The sequence below is a fragment of the Scomber scombrus genome, chromosome 13, assembly GCF_963691925.1.
Source record: "Scomber scombrus chromosome 13, fScoSco1.1, whole genome shotgun sequence".
NCBI classification, from domain to species: domain Eukaryota; kingdom Metazoa; phylum Chordata; class Actinopteri; order Scombriformes; family Scombridae; genus Scomber; species Scomber scombrus.
The window spans coordinates 25,595,590-25,612,866 of NC_084982.1; the positions used below are offsets into that span (position 1 = coordinate 25,595,590).

A 17,277-nucleotide genomic window follows, 5' to 3' on the forward strand; every position below is an offset into this window, starting at 1 on the left:
ATGTAAATATTTCAATCACTTAATCAAAGTAATGTAACTACTTTAAGTGCTTTACAATTATTTGATTGACAAGCTGATAATAAGACAGAACAAATTACAACATTAAAAAAAGAGGGAAAATAACAACAATAATAATAATAATAGTGATTTTTTTGGTGTTTTTTGTTTTTCTTTTATGTGTTTTTTTTTATTTTCTTAATACTCCCTGTACATCCATGTTGTCTGTATTTTATCTTAAAAAAACAAAAAAAACAACCACTAGATAAATTAATTAATAAATCAATAATAAGTAAAATATCGCGAGATGACAGCGGAAAGCCAGGTAAAATGTTGCTGCTGCTGCTGCTAATTATTATTATTATTATTTTATTTTTATTATATTGTTCATTATCTAGTTTTTATAGTTTACATTATACATGCTTGTGTTTTTTGTTTTTATTTATTTTTTTAAATTTTCTTAATACACCCTGTACATCAATGTTGTTTGTATTTTATCTTTAAAAAAACCCCCTAGATAAATAAATAAATAAATAAATAATACGAAAAACATCGCGAGATGACAGATAGGAGGAAAGCGTCGGCCGTGATCTCGTCCCTCACTTCCGGTGTAAATCCTCCCGTTCCCGCCATCATCACCGTGTGTGTGAGCGGCTCCACTGTCAACAAGACACCGAGCAGGCTGCTGGATGCCGGCTAAACTAACTTTACCTCTCCTCTAGAGCACCTCACACACACTCACAGTGTCGGGGGCGAGCCTTACACCACACACAGGTGAGTACATGTGATTAAATTGTCACTCTTGTCTGTTTTTTTCATCCTTTTAAATTACAATCAAGGTAAATTAGCACCGTTAGCTAATGTCGGCCTCCTCCTTCTCCTCCTCCTCTTCCTCTTCATCCCTCCATTCAGCGACATTTACCTGCATCACAGCTGTGGTGTAGCTCTTTCTAACTTTGCTGCCTGCTTGTGTGTGTTATCATGATAATGCTAACACCGTTTTTAATGGCTGCTGTTTGGATGAAAGCTAAAGCACAAACTCAAAGCTATATTATATATTTATTTATATATTTATTAAAGGAGAGAGAAGCCTTGCTAACAGCCGTTCTACTTTGTTCAACATCTTAGTTTATCATCAAGATGTAATGTTTATGAATGTGTCTGAGCTATTGGTTGACTTTTTTGGGGAGTTTAGTGGTGACTTTTTAAGCTCAGCTGTTAATTTAAAGCTGTGACCAACGTGGTGCTGCTGCTGTCTTAGATGAGTTATTTTAAGGTTAATTGTAGGAAGGTTACTATGGTAATGTAATAGGTTACACATTACTAGTTACCTCATTTAAAATGTTATAACTAATTTGACTATTTCACTTACTTAATCAAAGTAATGTAACTTATTATTATATTTTATTACTTTTCTATTTTTCTAATGCATGTTTTCAGCTGTTAGGGTAAGTGTACCCATTAAGCACCAAAATCTAAGTTCAGCTGTTTTTCATGGATACTGACATGATTTATAAGGGAGATCATTTCTTATAAAGCAAGCTGTATCTCTCATTTGAAAATGTATTCATTAGTTTATGTAGATTTTGGTATATAACATAAAGAGAGTCACATTTTCTGGGATGGGATTAATTGGTACAGTGATACCTTTTAAGTTGACATAATGATTTATTTACAAACTAACAAAATGTGTGTATGTGAGTGAGTGTATCATGATTGCAGGGGTTACACTTCTCAGTCACCATGTCTGATCTCAAACATAAAGCAGTCTTAAAAATTCTAATAATAATGATAATAATAATAAATTAATAATGTTTATTTGTAATGTACTTTACATTTGAAGCAAATCTCAACGTGATACAAGTAAAAGCATCAATATAAAAGACAGATTTGTTTTATTATTATTAGTATTATTATTATTATGAAGAATAAATACTTACTTTTTAAAGAGTCACACAAGACGTTAAATGTTTCTGTGCTATTTAGCTGCTGAGCTTTTCTTGGTTAACTTGTTTCTTGGTTTTCGTTGTGACTTTTTAATGAGGAGCTGATCTGTCAATTAAAGTGATGGCCAACGTGGTGCTACTTGTCTTATAGAGTATATTTCTTGCCACTGTCGCCAAGTGCTTGCTCATGTGGGAATGTTGGGTCTCTTTAAGATTAAACCTGACGAGTACAGTTTGGACCCTTTATGTGTAAAGTGCCTTGAGATAACTTTTGTTGTGATTTGGCGCTATATAAATAAAGATTGATTGATTATTTCAGATAAAATGAGATGAGACAACTTTTTTAGGCTCACAAATCTTTGTTTTAAGCATCACAATAGCTGTCTTGCATGCGTTTTTTATATATTACTTTATTAGTTCCACGATGGGGAAGTTATTGAAGCAATAGCAGCAATAATGTGATTGTTTCCTCTTTTTAGGCTCACAAATCTTTTCTTGCATTAATCCTTGTAATTGTTTTTTTTTTTTTTTTTATTTAGAATAAAGACACACTTTTAAGGGTCACAACAGCAGCCCACATCACACACAATGATAGTAAAATATAAAAGACTGTTATTATACAGTGCAGTAATTATTATACATAGCAGTGTATCATAAAATAAGGGTAATGTGATAGATAATGATAGTTATTGTGTTTTTGTGCAGTGATTATATTCACAGTAGAAAATGAAATATGAAAAATAAAATCAGTATAATTATTTATATAATAAGACGTACAATAGTTTAATAACATTAATAGGAATACATCTACTAGCCAAGTATGTGTTTGCTCCCACATTTGCAACATAGAAGCATAAAAATATAGCAAGAGTAAAGTAATAACAATAAAATAAATGAAAAAGTTACTTACAGAATGGAGGAATAATAGCTTTAAAATGTGGTATAAAATATAAAAACTGCTCAAATTAAATATAAACGGTGTTACGGACCAAGACAATGACTAATGCAACAATTAAATGTGACTGGGTTACCGTTAATGTTCACACATTACAGGTGTTGTGTGATTTTAAGCTCATTAATTTACACAACATCCGCTGATAAGACTGCATTTTATGATACCACATCAGTGATATAACTGCTTGACAGCTGATTTAATTTCCCTCCTGTGTTTTTTAAGGATTTGTTTGGTCAAGTCCGAAGCCTCCGAAGGGCACCACCTGGATAGTAAGCCATGGCAACCTTAGTGCCCAAACTCTCCAGCGGTGGCACTGTCAAGATCCGCTTCACCAGCATGGACCTGGGCAACACCCGATGGAAAGAGGGAACCTTTGAGATCCTGGAGAAGGACAACAAAATCAGCCTCTGTCTGAGATTCAACTGTGGTGGATCTCCTAAAACTTTCCAGGTATTATTCAGATAGTTTTCTTTTTATTTTATTTAATAATACTTGCTGCTAACAATCGCTTTGCATCCTGAAACAGTATGCAGTGTAGCAGTCTTTGTTGTTTCTGCCTTCATTACCTTTTAATGTGAGAATCCTTAGTGAAAGCAGGTGATACGGTCGACGCTGACTGACGATAATTTATCACCATATTCTGAGCCTGTCCCTTAACTTCCATTCTTATTCCAGTTGCAGGGGTGTCAGTGGCATTTGCTGCACCAATATTATAAAATAAACAACAACATTTAAGCCAGGAACACACCATGGAGATAGGAGCCTTCACACTTTATTTTATCCGTGGCAGACATGAATATTAAGTTCTGAATTTTACCAGATGATGGTCTGAGACTGAAATGTCTAGTGGGTGAACAACACACTGGATTATTATGGATGTTTATTGTCATGACAGCCACAAAGAGTATATGAGTGTATATAGAGCAACTCGGTAAAAACAAAGGTACACATACTGTCAACGTGAGGTAATTTAAGAGTAGTACCTCCTTGTTCGGTAACCCTCAAAGTCCCACAAGAAAAATCAGCGACTGTACCCAAACAGAAAAAACAAAAGCTATCATGTTTTGTTAATGTATGCTGCAGTATTTACAAAAATGTATATATATATATATATTAAAGTGCTAAATTTGGATGAAGAGATGAGGGCAGTGCAGACAAGCTAGATTATAAAATAAATCTCACTCAGTGTTTTCCTGCCACCTTTCCTTATCTCTTCTTTTCTTTTTTTCTTTTTACACACGTTTCTCTGAAGTCAGTCCCTAAAAATAAACCTGCGTTTGTCTGAACTTTAAATGAATGAGAATGACTGGAACTAGCTGGATCTGCAGATAAAAGCAATAATAAGAAAGCATTAACTATCCCACACTGTATGATTTTTATATGTTGACTCATAACAGCAACTGACCGACTGAGATCATCTCGGTCACGTCGGAAGTTTGCTCAACTATCAAAAGGTTCGTCTCCACCCTTTGATTACAGCGATGATTCACACTCAAAGTATCCAACACCCAAGTAGACTTAAAAGGTGGCTTTCAAAACATTAACACAAGATATAGTAATATAATATGTCATAAAATAATAATAGTAATGATGATAATAATAATATAAATCAATCATGCATCATCCGTATTACCTGCAATGTGCTTATACATTAAGCACATTGTAAACCTCTACATACTGGCAGCTATGTTCATCTACTGTTGGGAGATGTGGGTCAGGAGTACGGCTCAGTTGTACGACGCTCACTGTAAAAAAATTGTCACCCGTAGCGCATTAGGTCGTTTGTTTTGTTGTTGTTGTTGTTGTTGTTGTTTGCCATCTCAGCCAGCATTGTGTGCTCTAAAAGTTTTGTAGGTTATAGTTTGCCCCCCCCTCTTGACCCAGCTCTAAATGAAACCAATGATATGTTTTGTTGGAAAATGGAAATGAAGACATGCAGAGCAGCCGCAGAGTGGATAATTATGACCCTGAGTCATCTGAAAAGCAGTGTGTGGAAAAATGTTGGGTTCTACGCCGTGGATGGCTCCAAGTTAATGATAAGGCTGTCTCTCTGTGTGTGTAAAATAATGTTAATTCGTCTGAGGCACTAATTTAGCGGTTTCTGGATCTGGATCGGATATTCCAATACCTTCGAATGAATTGTGTGACATTTGATATTCGCTCAGCCCTAGTCACTATAATGTAAGGAAAACAACACATGCCTGCTCACAAGCTCAGGGGTCGTCTATAAGGGGTTGAAAACTGTTTTGGCACAAATATGAGTGTATAGTTAGATCAGACAGAGTTAATGCACAGACTGTGAGAGAGGTGGAACATAATGCTCCAGGAGAGATTTGACATGTTTATATGTTGATGGCATTTTGACAGCCGCAAGTTTCTTTAAAGGAGACATAATATGCACATTTCCAGGTCTATATTTTTAATCTGGGGCTTTACTTTGCAGGATTTACATCTTAAAAACCTCTTTATTTATCTTATAATGACCCTTAATGAAACCCGTCAGTTCAGCCTCTGTCTGTATCAGGCAGCTTTAGCTTTTATCTCTTTAATTATGTCTTTAATTGCTACAATAATTGATTTCAGCATAGCACTAAGTGGCTAGTAAATCCAGTTGTAATTCTTTTATAGGAAAAACATAGAAAAGAAATCAATAAAACTACTATGTTGGATTGTTTTGTCGCCCTCAGCTCAACCAGAACGTGAAGAGCATCAGCCCGAACCATAACCGGATCATGCTGACGTTGAAGGACAACAGTCTGATCACCCTGGATAAACTGCCCCCCAATTTAGCCCAGAAGACTAAAGAATATCTGGAGAAGCTGAAGCAGCCAAAAACAAGTAATTACACTTCTGTTCATTGTATTTTTAACTTTGTTGAAGCTTCATACAGAAATTAAAAAGATGCTGACACTCATATTGATCAGTTTTCCCATATAGTAATTTTATATTTATTCACAGCTCTGCTTTGGTTGTATTGGTTCAGATTTTGGCAATTTTAGGACATAATTTTAACACACGTAGCAGATTTTTCTTGTGTGATGAACATTGATATAATCCAGTCGTAACTTTTAATAAAATTAGTCAAAACTCTTCAGATACTGCCACATATTTATATGTTGAGCACTGTTGAGTCTCATCTCGTCATTTTTGAAGATATTTAGACGAAGCTACAACAACATTGATGGTTGATGATTCAATCAAACTATTTCTCAACCACACTCAAAAACATCAGAACGCAGATCAAAGATGCAACTATTTATAGATTCTTTAAAACTCTTCAATACAGATTTTTTAATTGAATATAAAGCTTAAAGTTTTTGTAGTGAAATCAATAGGTAAAAGTCGTATATTTTCATAACCACTGACTGAATTGTTATTCTTTCTTAATTATTTGACAGTTTTAAAATCCTCCCATGGAAGCGCAAACTTCAGCGTTCTCGGCAACCGCTCCGCGAAAAACGAGAGCAACCCTCCTGGAGAGAGACAGGTGAGGGAGAAAAAAACCCCAGACACGAAACCACATTTTAAACATTTTTTAAAAGAGAGAAACGTTGGATTACGTGATCATTTAAACTCCTAACTGTTTTCCAGACAACACCGAGGCGGCAGAGCGCGGAAGGACGGGAGGACACGATACCACGGAAACCTCTGGGCAGCCCGAGCAGAGCGACGTCTACACCCACTCGCCCCGGACTCTCTGAGAACAGGTGTGAAGGAGGTTAATTATGCTGTTGCCATGGTAACAGATCGATCATTTTAAATATAAAATAAAAAAACTCAGTATTGGTCGAGCCTGAACCAGAATGCAGATTTTGATGAGAAACCCTGAAGCATTCTTTCTCACTGTAAAAAATAAAATTTTTGTTTTGTGTGCTTTTAGGCAGAGTAACAAAAATGTTGTTTTTATTTCGACTTACAACAACAGGCTGAGATCAACTTGTTGATCATTTTTCCTGCATGAGAGATTTTAAGGTGTTTACTATAATCTTGTCACCAGGTTCACGTTGCACTGTATCTGACATTCAAGGAATAATCTTTCCAATTTAATGTAATTGTCACTTCACAAATTGTTCTGTGTTCCTTGTTTTTTCAGGAGCGAGAAGAGAAAAAGACTCATGAACTCTGAGAGTGACCTGACTGAGGACTACCCGAAGGAAAATGACTCCTCAAGGTAAAACATAGGACCTGTTATTGGGGTTTTTCTGCTAATCTGATGGTTAGATAAATGCCAGAATGCTAATATCTCGTAGTATAAGTTGTATCGTGTATCTATAAAAGTGTGTAATTTCTGTCAATGGCAAAAAATAACATTACATCACAGATTAATGTGTAGATGAGTATTTTTCTGTCGTAATAAATTAATGTTAGATGCTCTTTCCACAGTCAGATAACATACAAAATAAAATACATATACATATTTCCTTAGCAACAACAAGGCCACTTCAGACCCATCGAGAAAGTTTCTGCTGAGCTGCAAAGATAAACTGAAGCAGGCGGAGGAGAACAGGAGCCCAGGTAAACCTCCACATACTGGAGACTCAGATTTATTAGTAGCAGTAAAACTCATCCTGCATCATTTTGGGATATTTGCAGAATGTTTTGAGAGTTTATGTAGAAAATTAACCAGCATATTTTATCTTCTGTTTCCTCACTACACTTTGTTTTTTACCTTTCTCTCAGCTCCTCTGGGTTCGACTCCCCTTCAGCCGACGTCGTTCTACGGCAGCCGATCTGTGACTAAAGACTACGGTCAGAGCCACTCTTTTCTGGACAGGTGGGTTTATTTAGTGGTCCGCTTAAAACGTCCGACTATCACACTTTTCAATTTAAGAATATATGAGCAATACATGCAGTGGAACATCTGCTAGCAATGCTTCATAAAGTAGGAGAATACTGTTACTTTATTGCACTTTTTTTGATGACTATACAGTTTCAGCTTAGATTTTCTGAAGCAAATTGTGGTTTTCAAATCATCCTTTTAATAAATGGTCACGTTGAAGAATTTTAAAGCTGTTAAAAGCCATGATTTGACAGCTGTAGCATCTTTTACTAAAAATCTCCTCAGGTCGTCAAGCACATCACAGACCAGCTCGGCCAAGAGGAGCCTCATACTGCCCAATCACTCCACTCCTTTCAAGAAGGTCCGCCCCTCTCTGGATTACGGTGGCTGGAACAAGCAGAGGCCCTCCACGCTGGCTCAGACTCAGCCTCCACTGCAAGGGTACGAACATGCCACATAGGTTAAATGTGTAGAGAGAGAATGGACTGCATGCATTTTGGATGTTTTAAAATCAAAAAACTATGTGTAGAGATGCTGCCCTGATAAAAACTGTCTCCAGAAGTCAACGTTGAAGTTTCAGCTTATTGAATTTACATTTATTTGATTGGAAAATGACATTAAAACATTTGTAAGATTATGAAAATTAGTTCCTCAAAATTATTAAAAAGAAAAGATTTATCCAGTTTATCCAGTCAGGCAGATGTTGCAGTTTTTTTGTTTTTTTTATGCCATCCGATGTCTAATTCTTCCAACTTCTATATCACAGATTTTCCAACTTGGGCAACACGTGCTACATGAACGCCATCCTGCAGTCTCTCTTCAGCCTCCCTTCCTTCTCCAACGACATGCTGAAGCAAGGCATCTCGTGGAAGAAGGTTCCTATCAATGCATTGCTTAGGTACGTTCAGCACAATCAGTGGGACAGATTTAAAGGGGGACGATGTAGTTCAGCACATTGACAGATTGTTCATTTCCATTTCAAAGCCTTGATTGTCATTTCACAGCAGTACAATTGACAGACAAATTGTTTGTCCCCAGTGGCTGATAACACATAAAAACAGCCAAAAACAATGAACATAAAACAACAGACAATGAGACACATAAAAGACACCATGGATAAAAAAAGAGAATATATAAAATGGCACTAATAAATATAGAGATAACTGCAGTAGTTACAGTCTTAATTGCACATTCAATACACACTATTGCATAGTTGATGAATTTTTCATTTTAATGTGTTAAAGGAGCCTTTTTGTTGTTTGTGGTCAGTTTACGAATAGCTGCTGAAATGAAATGACCAGATCCAATGAAACAGTCAACATGTCATGCAAGAAAAAAACCTCAATAACCCAAATTAATGTGATGTAGTCGCAATTATTTGCTCACGTGTTTTGCCAGCTGATGCCTTTTTTTAACTTTCAAAATCAGCATAAAAAGTTCCTGTAACACTCTTGAGGATATTGGTTAGAAAAAATGCAAAAAGAGAAGTTTTTTAAAAGGTCTCAACTTTTTTCTGTGTGGTATCTTTACTTCCTCTTCCAGGCGTTTCGCTCACCTCATGGCTAAGAAGGACGTGAGCTGTCCGGAGACGAAAAAGGACTTGTTGAGGAAAGTGAAGAGCGCCATCTCCTCCACAGCTGAGCGTTTCTCTGGAAACATGCAGAACGTAAGATCTCTCTCTTTGTCTCTCTGCTATCAACAGCTCAGAGCAGTTATATGGCGCTTTTCCACTACACAGTTCCAGCACGACTCGCCTCGGTATGGCTCCAGAACAGACCTTTTCCATTACAAAAAAGTACCTACTCAACGTGGGCGGGGTCGTCATAGCACGGCTCCGTGAAACTGCCGTGACTTCGTTTTATACGCGACACAAAACAAAGAAACAATGGAGGACATTGAGGCAGTGGTGTACTTGCTGCTGTATGAGGCTTTCTGTCACACACAAAGCAAGAAAATTGAGCCGTATGGCGGTATAGTAGCTGCTTCCCTGATATCTAAAGGTAGTTTGTTTCATTCATTCATTCGTTGTAATTAAAAAAGGTTGCAGCCCTGATTTTCTTTCGGCTGTTGCTGTGAAACTCCAATAAACCTGTTTCCCCCATTAAATCAGAGTCACTTTAAAATTAAAACGTCTTCATATATTCATTAAGTCTCTGCATGTTTCCGTGTTTTATCAGGATGCTCACGAGTTCCTGAGTCAGTGTCTGGACCAGCTGAAGGACGACGTGGAGAAAATGAATAAAAACTGCACAAACGAAGCCTCAGCATCATCATCCTCCTCCTCGTCTTCCTCCACTGTGTGCGAGAATGGCCACGAGGCATCGACGTCGTCATCGTCGTTGGCAGCTAAGGCCGAGCCCGGTGACGAGACGGACACCTCCCGCATCTACACCTGCCCTGTGGCCGTCAACATGGAGTTTGAAGTGCAGCACACCATCACCTGCAAAGGGTGAGGCCTGTTTTCCTGCTCGGATCATCTGATTTTGTGCTTTATAATGTTATCTGACGCCCTGTGATTAACCTTGATGATGTGTTGCAGCTGTGGCGAGTTGGTGACGAAGCGAGAGCAGTTTAACGACCTGTCCATCGACCTACCGCGCAGAAAGAAAACCCTCCCGCTTCGCTCTATTCAAGATTCTCTGGACCTCTTCTTTAGGGTGCGTCTTCTTCTCCATTAACAGTTTGAATCAAAAGCTTATCTTTAAACACTTTATATTCCTTTTAAATGAAGCAAACAGCCAATATACAATATTTTAAACATGTAATGTCTTTTATTTTACTTTGCAGATGGAGGAAATTGAGTACTCGTGTGAAAAGTGCAATGGGAAAACAGCGACTGTAACACATAAATTCAGCAAACTACCGAGGTATATACACACAAAAAGGACATTCATTCATTAAGAGACACCTGTACCTATAAGCATTTATTATATCTAATGGGGATCCTAATGAACTAAGCTAAATTAACCTAATTTAAACTGAACTCCTGATGGATTTTTTCCCCTGCAGAGTCCTCATCCTCCATCTGAAACGGTACAGCTTTAACGCCCAGCTGTCTCTGAACAGCAAGCTGGGCCAGCAGGTGGTGATCCCCCGCTACCTGACCCTACTGTCCCACTGCACCGAATCCACGCGGCCCCCCATCAACCTCGGCTGGAGTTCCCAGTCCTCCCTGTAAGACAGCCTTAAACATTTGACAGCTTTTGTAAATCCTATACTAGAGGATTGCTGTTTTTATTTAAATGCTTTTCTTGTATTTAAAGGTCAAGAACACTCAAAACGTCACAGTCGGTCAACTCCTCCACAGGACCTCTCCGGTAATTACAGCTGCATTCAAATTAGGCACAACTGAGCTCATTTCAACTAGAATCCAGCATGCTCAGACTGTGATTTCCACTATTAGATTGTACATTTTAGTGATTGAACTCTTTTTAAATGTGTGTGTAGGAGGGTTGGAGGGAAGGTGGCCAACTCCAGCTGCACCTCCATCCTCTTGGACTCCGACTGTGAGGAGGAGCCCAACAGAAAGGGGAACGCAAGCCGCAAGCGACGATTCAGCAGCTGTCTGCCCGACGACGATGACCGGCTGGAGGAGGTGAGTATTTAAATGATTCAACACCCTTTTCTTCTATCTCTGCTGCCTTTTTCTCCTCACACAATTCTGTGTTTCTCAGCGGGGAGCATCGATGGATTCAGCAGACTTCAGCGGTATAAATGACGATGAGATGTTAGCAGCCGTGCTGGAGATGAGCCGTCAAGAAGCCGGACTCTCCGCTCCGCCTCCAATGGAGGACGAGCCGACCAGCAGCCCGGACACAGGCTTCGGGGACGCGGATGCCCACGACTTGGCCTATCACACAGAGCTGCTGGACACAGACACCAAACAGCCTGCAGGTACGCAGCCAAGAAGGCCAAAATAATGAAGTTAAAAAAGGTTTGTGTTGTCTAGAGGGCTTGAAAACTCTGAAAAAGGCCTTTTTACTGTCGGCTGCTGTAGCTCGAAAGCTCATTGACTCAAAATGGAAGAGCCAATATTAGCAAAAACTTTAAGTTATTGTGTAATTAATCAAAGTTTATCTGCCACTTAGTGAGTCCAGGTCACTGAAAAAAATATCAATAAATACATGCAATTAATAAATGATTGATTAATTAGTAAGTAAATCACTACATATTGAAAGTTAACCGACTCTGACTTGTGTGTGTCGTTCTGGTGTAGATGTGCTGGATTCTCTGGACCTGACCATGGACGAGAACAAGGAGAACCAGACTCCGGAGGGCGTGCAGCAGCAGGGGGAGTTGGACTGGGTCCAGCAGTACAGTCTGGATCAAGAGAGGGAGGAGCAGGAGCTGCAGCAAGCTCTGGCCCAGAGCCTCCAGGAGCATGTAAGGTCGAAGGCCAGATAGCATCTGTAGAGCTTTAATTAAAGGATGAAACAACAGTGCTGCACCAGTATACCATGATGTAGCTCGCAATACAACTGCACCTGCATCAAATATAAAGGCTAAAATACTCTTTGAGAAGTGTATTTGTGTGCAGTAGTCTCAGATTATTTTTTAATGTTTGCATTTGTCATGTGTGAAGCACTTTGAACTGCATTAACCTGCATGAACCTGCTATATAAGTTTCATTATTACCTAATTAAATGTAGAAAACACATTTCCCGTCCGAATGAGTGATGTTGACCTTCCAACCAGAGCAGATGTTACAATATAGCAGTAAAACATGAACATAATAAGCTTCAAGATTAATAAATCGCACTGTAGCGTTCATGGTGATCAAACAGACATTAAAGACGTGTGACTTTAAAAGGTTTTTGGAAAGGATGTATGAAGGGAGGTAGTCCTACTTCCTTTTTTAAAAATGTTTTATTCTAACAACCAAACCAAAGCCAAAAAACAGTCAAACAACACAAAAGATTTAAGACAACTAGAATAATTTTTTTTTAAAAGGTGAAAATGCAAAGTTGAAATTTCACACACACCATATATAAGTAAAGTAATATAATGTTTTTCTGCTCTGTCTTTATATACAGGAAGCCCAAGAGATGAGAGAGGACGATGAACTGAAGAGGGCCACGGAGCTCAGCTTGCAAGGTATGAACCAAGACGGTTAAAACTCACAGACCCCCGACCCTCAGACGACTCAGTGCCTTTGATTTTGTTTTGAGTTGAGCATCGTTGGCAGATATATTATGCTTGTCAGTGTAGTGTCTTCTCAGTATTAAGTTTCTTCTTCCACAAGCAACGACTTTACACTGTAGAGCCAAACTTTGATATAAGACGTGCTCTCAGTAAGGGGCTCTGATAATATTATAATGATTCATTAGATCAGTAACAGTATCTCCTTTCTCACCCAACAGAGTTTAATAACTCCCTGCCTGAGCTGCTGTGCTCCGATGACGACTCAGGCAACGAGGACGTGCTGGACATGGAGTACACTGAAGCCGAGGCCGAAAACCTGAAGAGGAACGCAGAGGTGCTTAAAATCCTGCTGCATATATCACTACATATGACTACTATACTATAATAATTAAATTAGTATATTATACTATATATAATTGAATATACTATAATAATACATATAAATATACTATAACAATAAAACACTTAATGTACTACTTACATACTGAAGTAAAAATCATTCTATTACCTTTTTATATGCAGTAGTCTCAACATTTCTACTATTTCTTTCTTACTTTAATAATAATAACATACAATATCTTTTCTATATTTTAGCATATTTTACACCTTATTAAAATGCAAAATGCAGATTTTTGGTGAAAAAAAAGCTCAATTTAAAGTAAAACTGACATAACTTATTTGGCAGCACAACCCAAGTCTTATTACATATTAGTCATACATTAAATAAACACTTATTATCAGCTTATTATTTTAATTATACATTTAAAAAAAACAGTAAATCAATGTGAGCAGCAGCCACAGTAAACTGCTAATTTTCTCAGTTTCCTATCATCATGTTTTGTGTGAAGCCTCCATGATATTTATAGTTCACATCCATTCATTGATAGTTAACTACTCTTGTGTGATAAACTGCTTTCAATTGTAGTAACCTGCTTATTAATTGAAGCCTCTTAAATCCACAGAGCGGAGACTTGGCCAACTCATTCAGACTCATCAGTGTCGTGAGTCACATCGGGAGCAGCTCCTCCTCTGGTGAGAACTAGTGTCTCTGTGTGTGTCCGTCTGTGTGTGTGGATGATGAATTCTCTACCAACGTTTATGTTAATTACTAAAAAAAACACCTTAACTGTCTGATACAAGCTTCTCCAGTCATGACTCTAATTACACCTGATATTAACATGTGAGCTGCATCGTCTGGATTAAGGAAGAACTAATATTAATGCAGGTTTAAATGCACCTGTCTGTCTTTATTTATATTGTTTCAGCAATATATTTTAGACATATCACAACAGACAGACAGAGTGATCTACTGCAGTGTGAAATACTGGAATATCGTTTAAAGCCGAAAATAGGAAGCAGCTGGGCTAAAGGATTAGGGTTCGGGGTTCCTTTGTGTCTATAAATGTCCTTTGAGATACCTTCAATACCATTCACAAAGTCTATTTTAAAAGTCCCAGCATGGAAACATTTTTAAAAAGTTCTCCATCTCCTGTCTTCTTCTTCTCAGTATCATGTCTCAGGGAAAATGTTAAATTTCTTTTACTTTCTTTACCAGTCTAACATTGTCGGACACTCACTGCTCAGCCAATTTCTCCTTTTTTTGCTATTTGCTAATAATATTTATAGTAAAATCCATCTTCTTTACTCAGTATAATTGGTAGGTAACCTAGATATATCAATCTCAACCAATCAGTCTTTATTCATAGAGCACCAAATCACATGAAAAGTGATCTCAAGACACTTTTCACTTTAGATTAGAAATAAAATAAGATTTTTTTATTGTCGTTGTACAAAACATACAACGAAATTCAGGTGCACTCAAGGACCGGGTTCAAATATCAACAATAAAATAACATTTAATAAATGCATCCATTAATTCACTCATACACTCATCATTGCCAGTGTACGCAGTTAAAGATGGGAAGTGTTCATAGATATTATTGCACGTAATAATAAATGCATAAACGTAATTATTGCACATTAAGTTGTGATGTGTTCCAGGGGTTTACTTTCATAGAGCAGGTGTAGATCATACTGTTTAATGTAATTTAATTTAAAGAGATCCAACATTCCCACATGAGTGTAAACTTGGCGACAGCGGCAAAGAAAAACTCTTTTTAACGGGAAGAAACCTCAAGTAGAACCAAGACTCTAGGTTTGTTTGTTTTAAAGAAGGAAATCCACACAGAAAGTTTAAAAAAGGACCCTGAACTCGTCTTCTTCATGTTGGTTTTTAAGGTGACAATAGCTGCATGAACATGACTCTGAGAATAGCTCTGCCTGCCTCATTTACATATTAGATCACAACGAGGGCAGAATTGTGATAACGCGACATTTATTGATATCAGGTGTTAAATGCAAAGACTCATAGATCAGATGTCCTTTATCCAAATATTGAATCCCCCCCTGATGCCACTCACATGTTTAATACTGGGTGTAAATTTGGCCTAAATTTGACCCAAAGACTATAAAAAGTTCATGATTTCACTGATGTGGAAGAATTAATTAAATAAAAGTGCTCCTAAAATTGATGCTTGTATAGTAAGAACACAGAAATACTGACCCAATCAGAATTATTGGTAAAAAAACAGACTTGCAAACATCTTTTATGTCTTTTAACTTGTCAAATTACAACTTATTATATAGAATTAACTTTTATATTTGGCCTTTAATGGTTTGTAGTGTAATAAACTCTCTCCTCGTGTCATGTTGCTTTCTGCCTAACTTGATATTTACTTGCTTCTTGTGAACTTTGGCACAACGTATCCTCAATCAGGATCAGTTCCGCAGCTTTAAGGTACACATCTGTACATCTTCTGATCAATCAATCAATCAAGCTGATAGATTCTGATCAATCGCTGCCAACCTGTGCTGTTTTTTTTTTTTCTTCCTTTGTTTTTTTACGCTGATCTCCTCCAAGCTTTGCTGCTACACGAGTAGGGGCGAAAATAGATCAGAGCCAAACGTGAATTCATCGAGACACGTTTCTACACCTGTTCTGACCTTTTTGTTTTTCTCACTCCAGGACATTACATCAGCGACGTTTACGACATGAAGAAGCAGTCCTGGCTCACCTACAACGATCTGGACGTGTCGCGCACGCAGGAAGCCGCCGTCCAGCGAGACCGTGACCGCAGCGGATATATCTTCTTCTACATGCACAAGTTAGTCAGCAGAGTAAAACATGGAGTGTTTTTAGATTAATGTCTGATCCTGATTGTCATCTTTTCATCTGAGGGATAAAAAGTGAAACCTACGCACACTAAACTGACTTTACTGTGACTGTAAATAAAGAAAATATATAAACAATTAAAGAATACCCAAATAAAATAAGAGATTAATAGAATAAAATAAAGTCACTATAAATTAAAGTGGGTAAAAAAACAGAAATGTGAGGAGGGGTATTAACCTTTACATACTGTTCAGTGTCAGATTTGACCCATTTTTAACATTTGAAAGTTGTAAAAACACTTATTTTAGCTGGACACTTCCTAAAGTGACCCACAATTTACAAAAATGGAGATAAAATGCATTTTTACATCATTCTAGTGCAGCTGATGGACTATTTTAATATGCAAATGTTCAACCTCAAACATGTAGTTTTATTCTTCATAATCTATAAAACAGTCATTGTGAATGTCTTTCCAATAAGATTAATCAATTATTTATTAATGAGTGATGGGGGATTTTATGAATGTGAATTGGTGTAAAGACTAATCATGAGTCAGTATATGAAAAGTATGTAAAGGGTTAATAAATATGAATCAAACACCCAACAAAAATGTGTATCAGCTGCACAAACACATTTTTAGAAAGTTGACATTTTTGACTTTCTTCTCTCAAATGTAAAAAATGGGTTAAATTAGACCCTGAGCAGTATGTAAGGGTTAAAAGGAAAGGAAAATATAGAAGATAATAAACAAGTTAAACAACTAAAGAGGAAATATGATGAAGTAAAACAATAAGGAAATAAAATAGAGTAAAATAAAATGTGTGTATTCATGTTGAAGCACATCTGTAAGTCGCTCTAACACTTGTCCTCTTTTTTTGTGTCTGCAGAGATATGTTCGAGCAGCTGTCGGAAATGGAGAGATCTGGATCCAGCAGCACTTCAGAGGTGGGGAGGAACGTCCTGCAGCCCCTCTGAGCCTCCACGCCTGCAGACACACACACACACACACACACACACACACACTAGCAGCTGATCCCTTCTCTCTCTCTTTCTCTCTCTTCTGAACAAACTCAATACTACTGATTGCCGTCCTCTTTTTTTCGGTCGTCTTCAGGCACTTCTTTCTTTCTTTCTCCTCCTTTTTACAAATCACTAAATGACGGCACCTGTAAAAAAACAAAAAACAAAAACACCATCTACAGGTGCAGAAACTTGTTCTTTAAAATGCCAGAAATGCAGTTTAAGAAAAATGTTCAGTGGATCAAACTTTTTTTGGCCTTCATGT

The 17,277-nt window shown here is 37.5% G+C and overlaps 1 protein-coding gene across 1 annotated transcript; it reads left to right on the forward strand.

Moving 5' to 3' along the window:
- Positions 1–642: 642 nt before the first annotated feature.
- Positions 643–17,209, forward strand: usp37 (ubiquitin specific peptidase 37). The gene is made up of 24 exons (XM_062431500.1): positions 643–771; positions 3,121–3,348; positions 5,586–5,736; positions 6,297–6,385; positions 6,490–6,605; positions 6,992–7,069; positions 7,325–7,413; positions 7,579–7,672; positions 7,964–8,119; positions 8,445–8,576; positions 9,221–9,344; positions 9,856–10,127; positions 10,218–10,335; positions 10,466–10,545; positions 10,688–10,852; positions 10,942–10,995; positions 11,126–11,273; positions 11,353–11,572; positions 11,895–12,061; positions 12,712–12,772; positions 13,039–13,154; positions 13,783–13,852; positions 15,846–15,984; positions 16,880–17,209. Exons 2-24 carry the CDS (start codon positions 3,175–3,177, stop codon positions 16,965–16,967), a joined length of 2,901 nt encoding a protein of 966 aa, XP_062287484.1. The 5' UTR covers positions 643–771; positions 3,121–3,174; the 3' UTR covers positions 16,968–17,209.
- Positions 17,210–17,277: the final 68 nt, after the last annotated feature.

Coding starts and splice junctions, on each gene's coding strand:
- usp37 (XM_062431500.1), top strand. CDS start 3,175: ATGGCAACCTTAGTGCCCAAACTCTCCAGCGGTGGCACTGTCAAGATC. Junction 11,274..11,352: donor ACGATGACCGGCTGGAGGAG/GTGAGTATTTAA, acceptor TGTGTTTCTCAG/CGGGGAGCATCGATGGATTC. Junction 15,985..16,879: donor ATCTTCTTCTACATGCACAA/GTTAGTCAGCAG, acceptor TTGTGTCTGCAG/AGATATGTTCGAGCAGCTGT.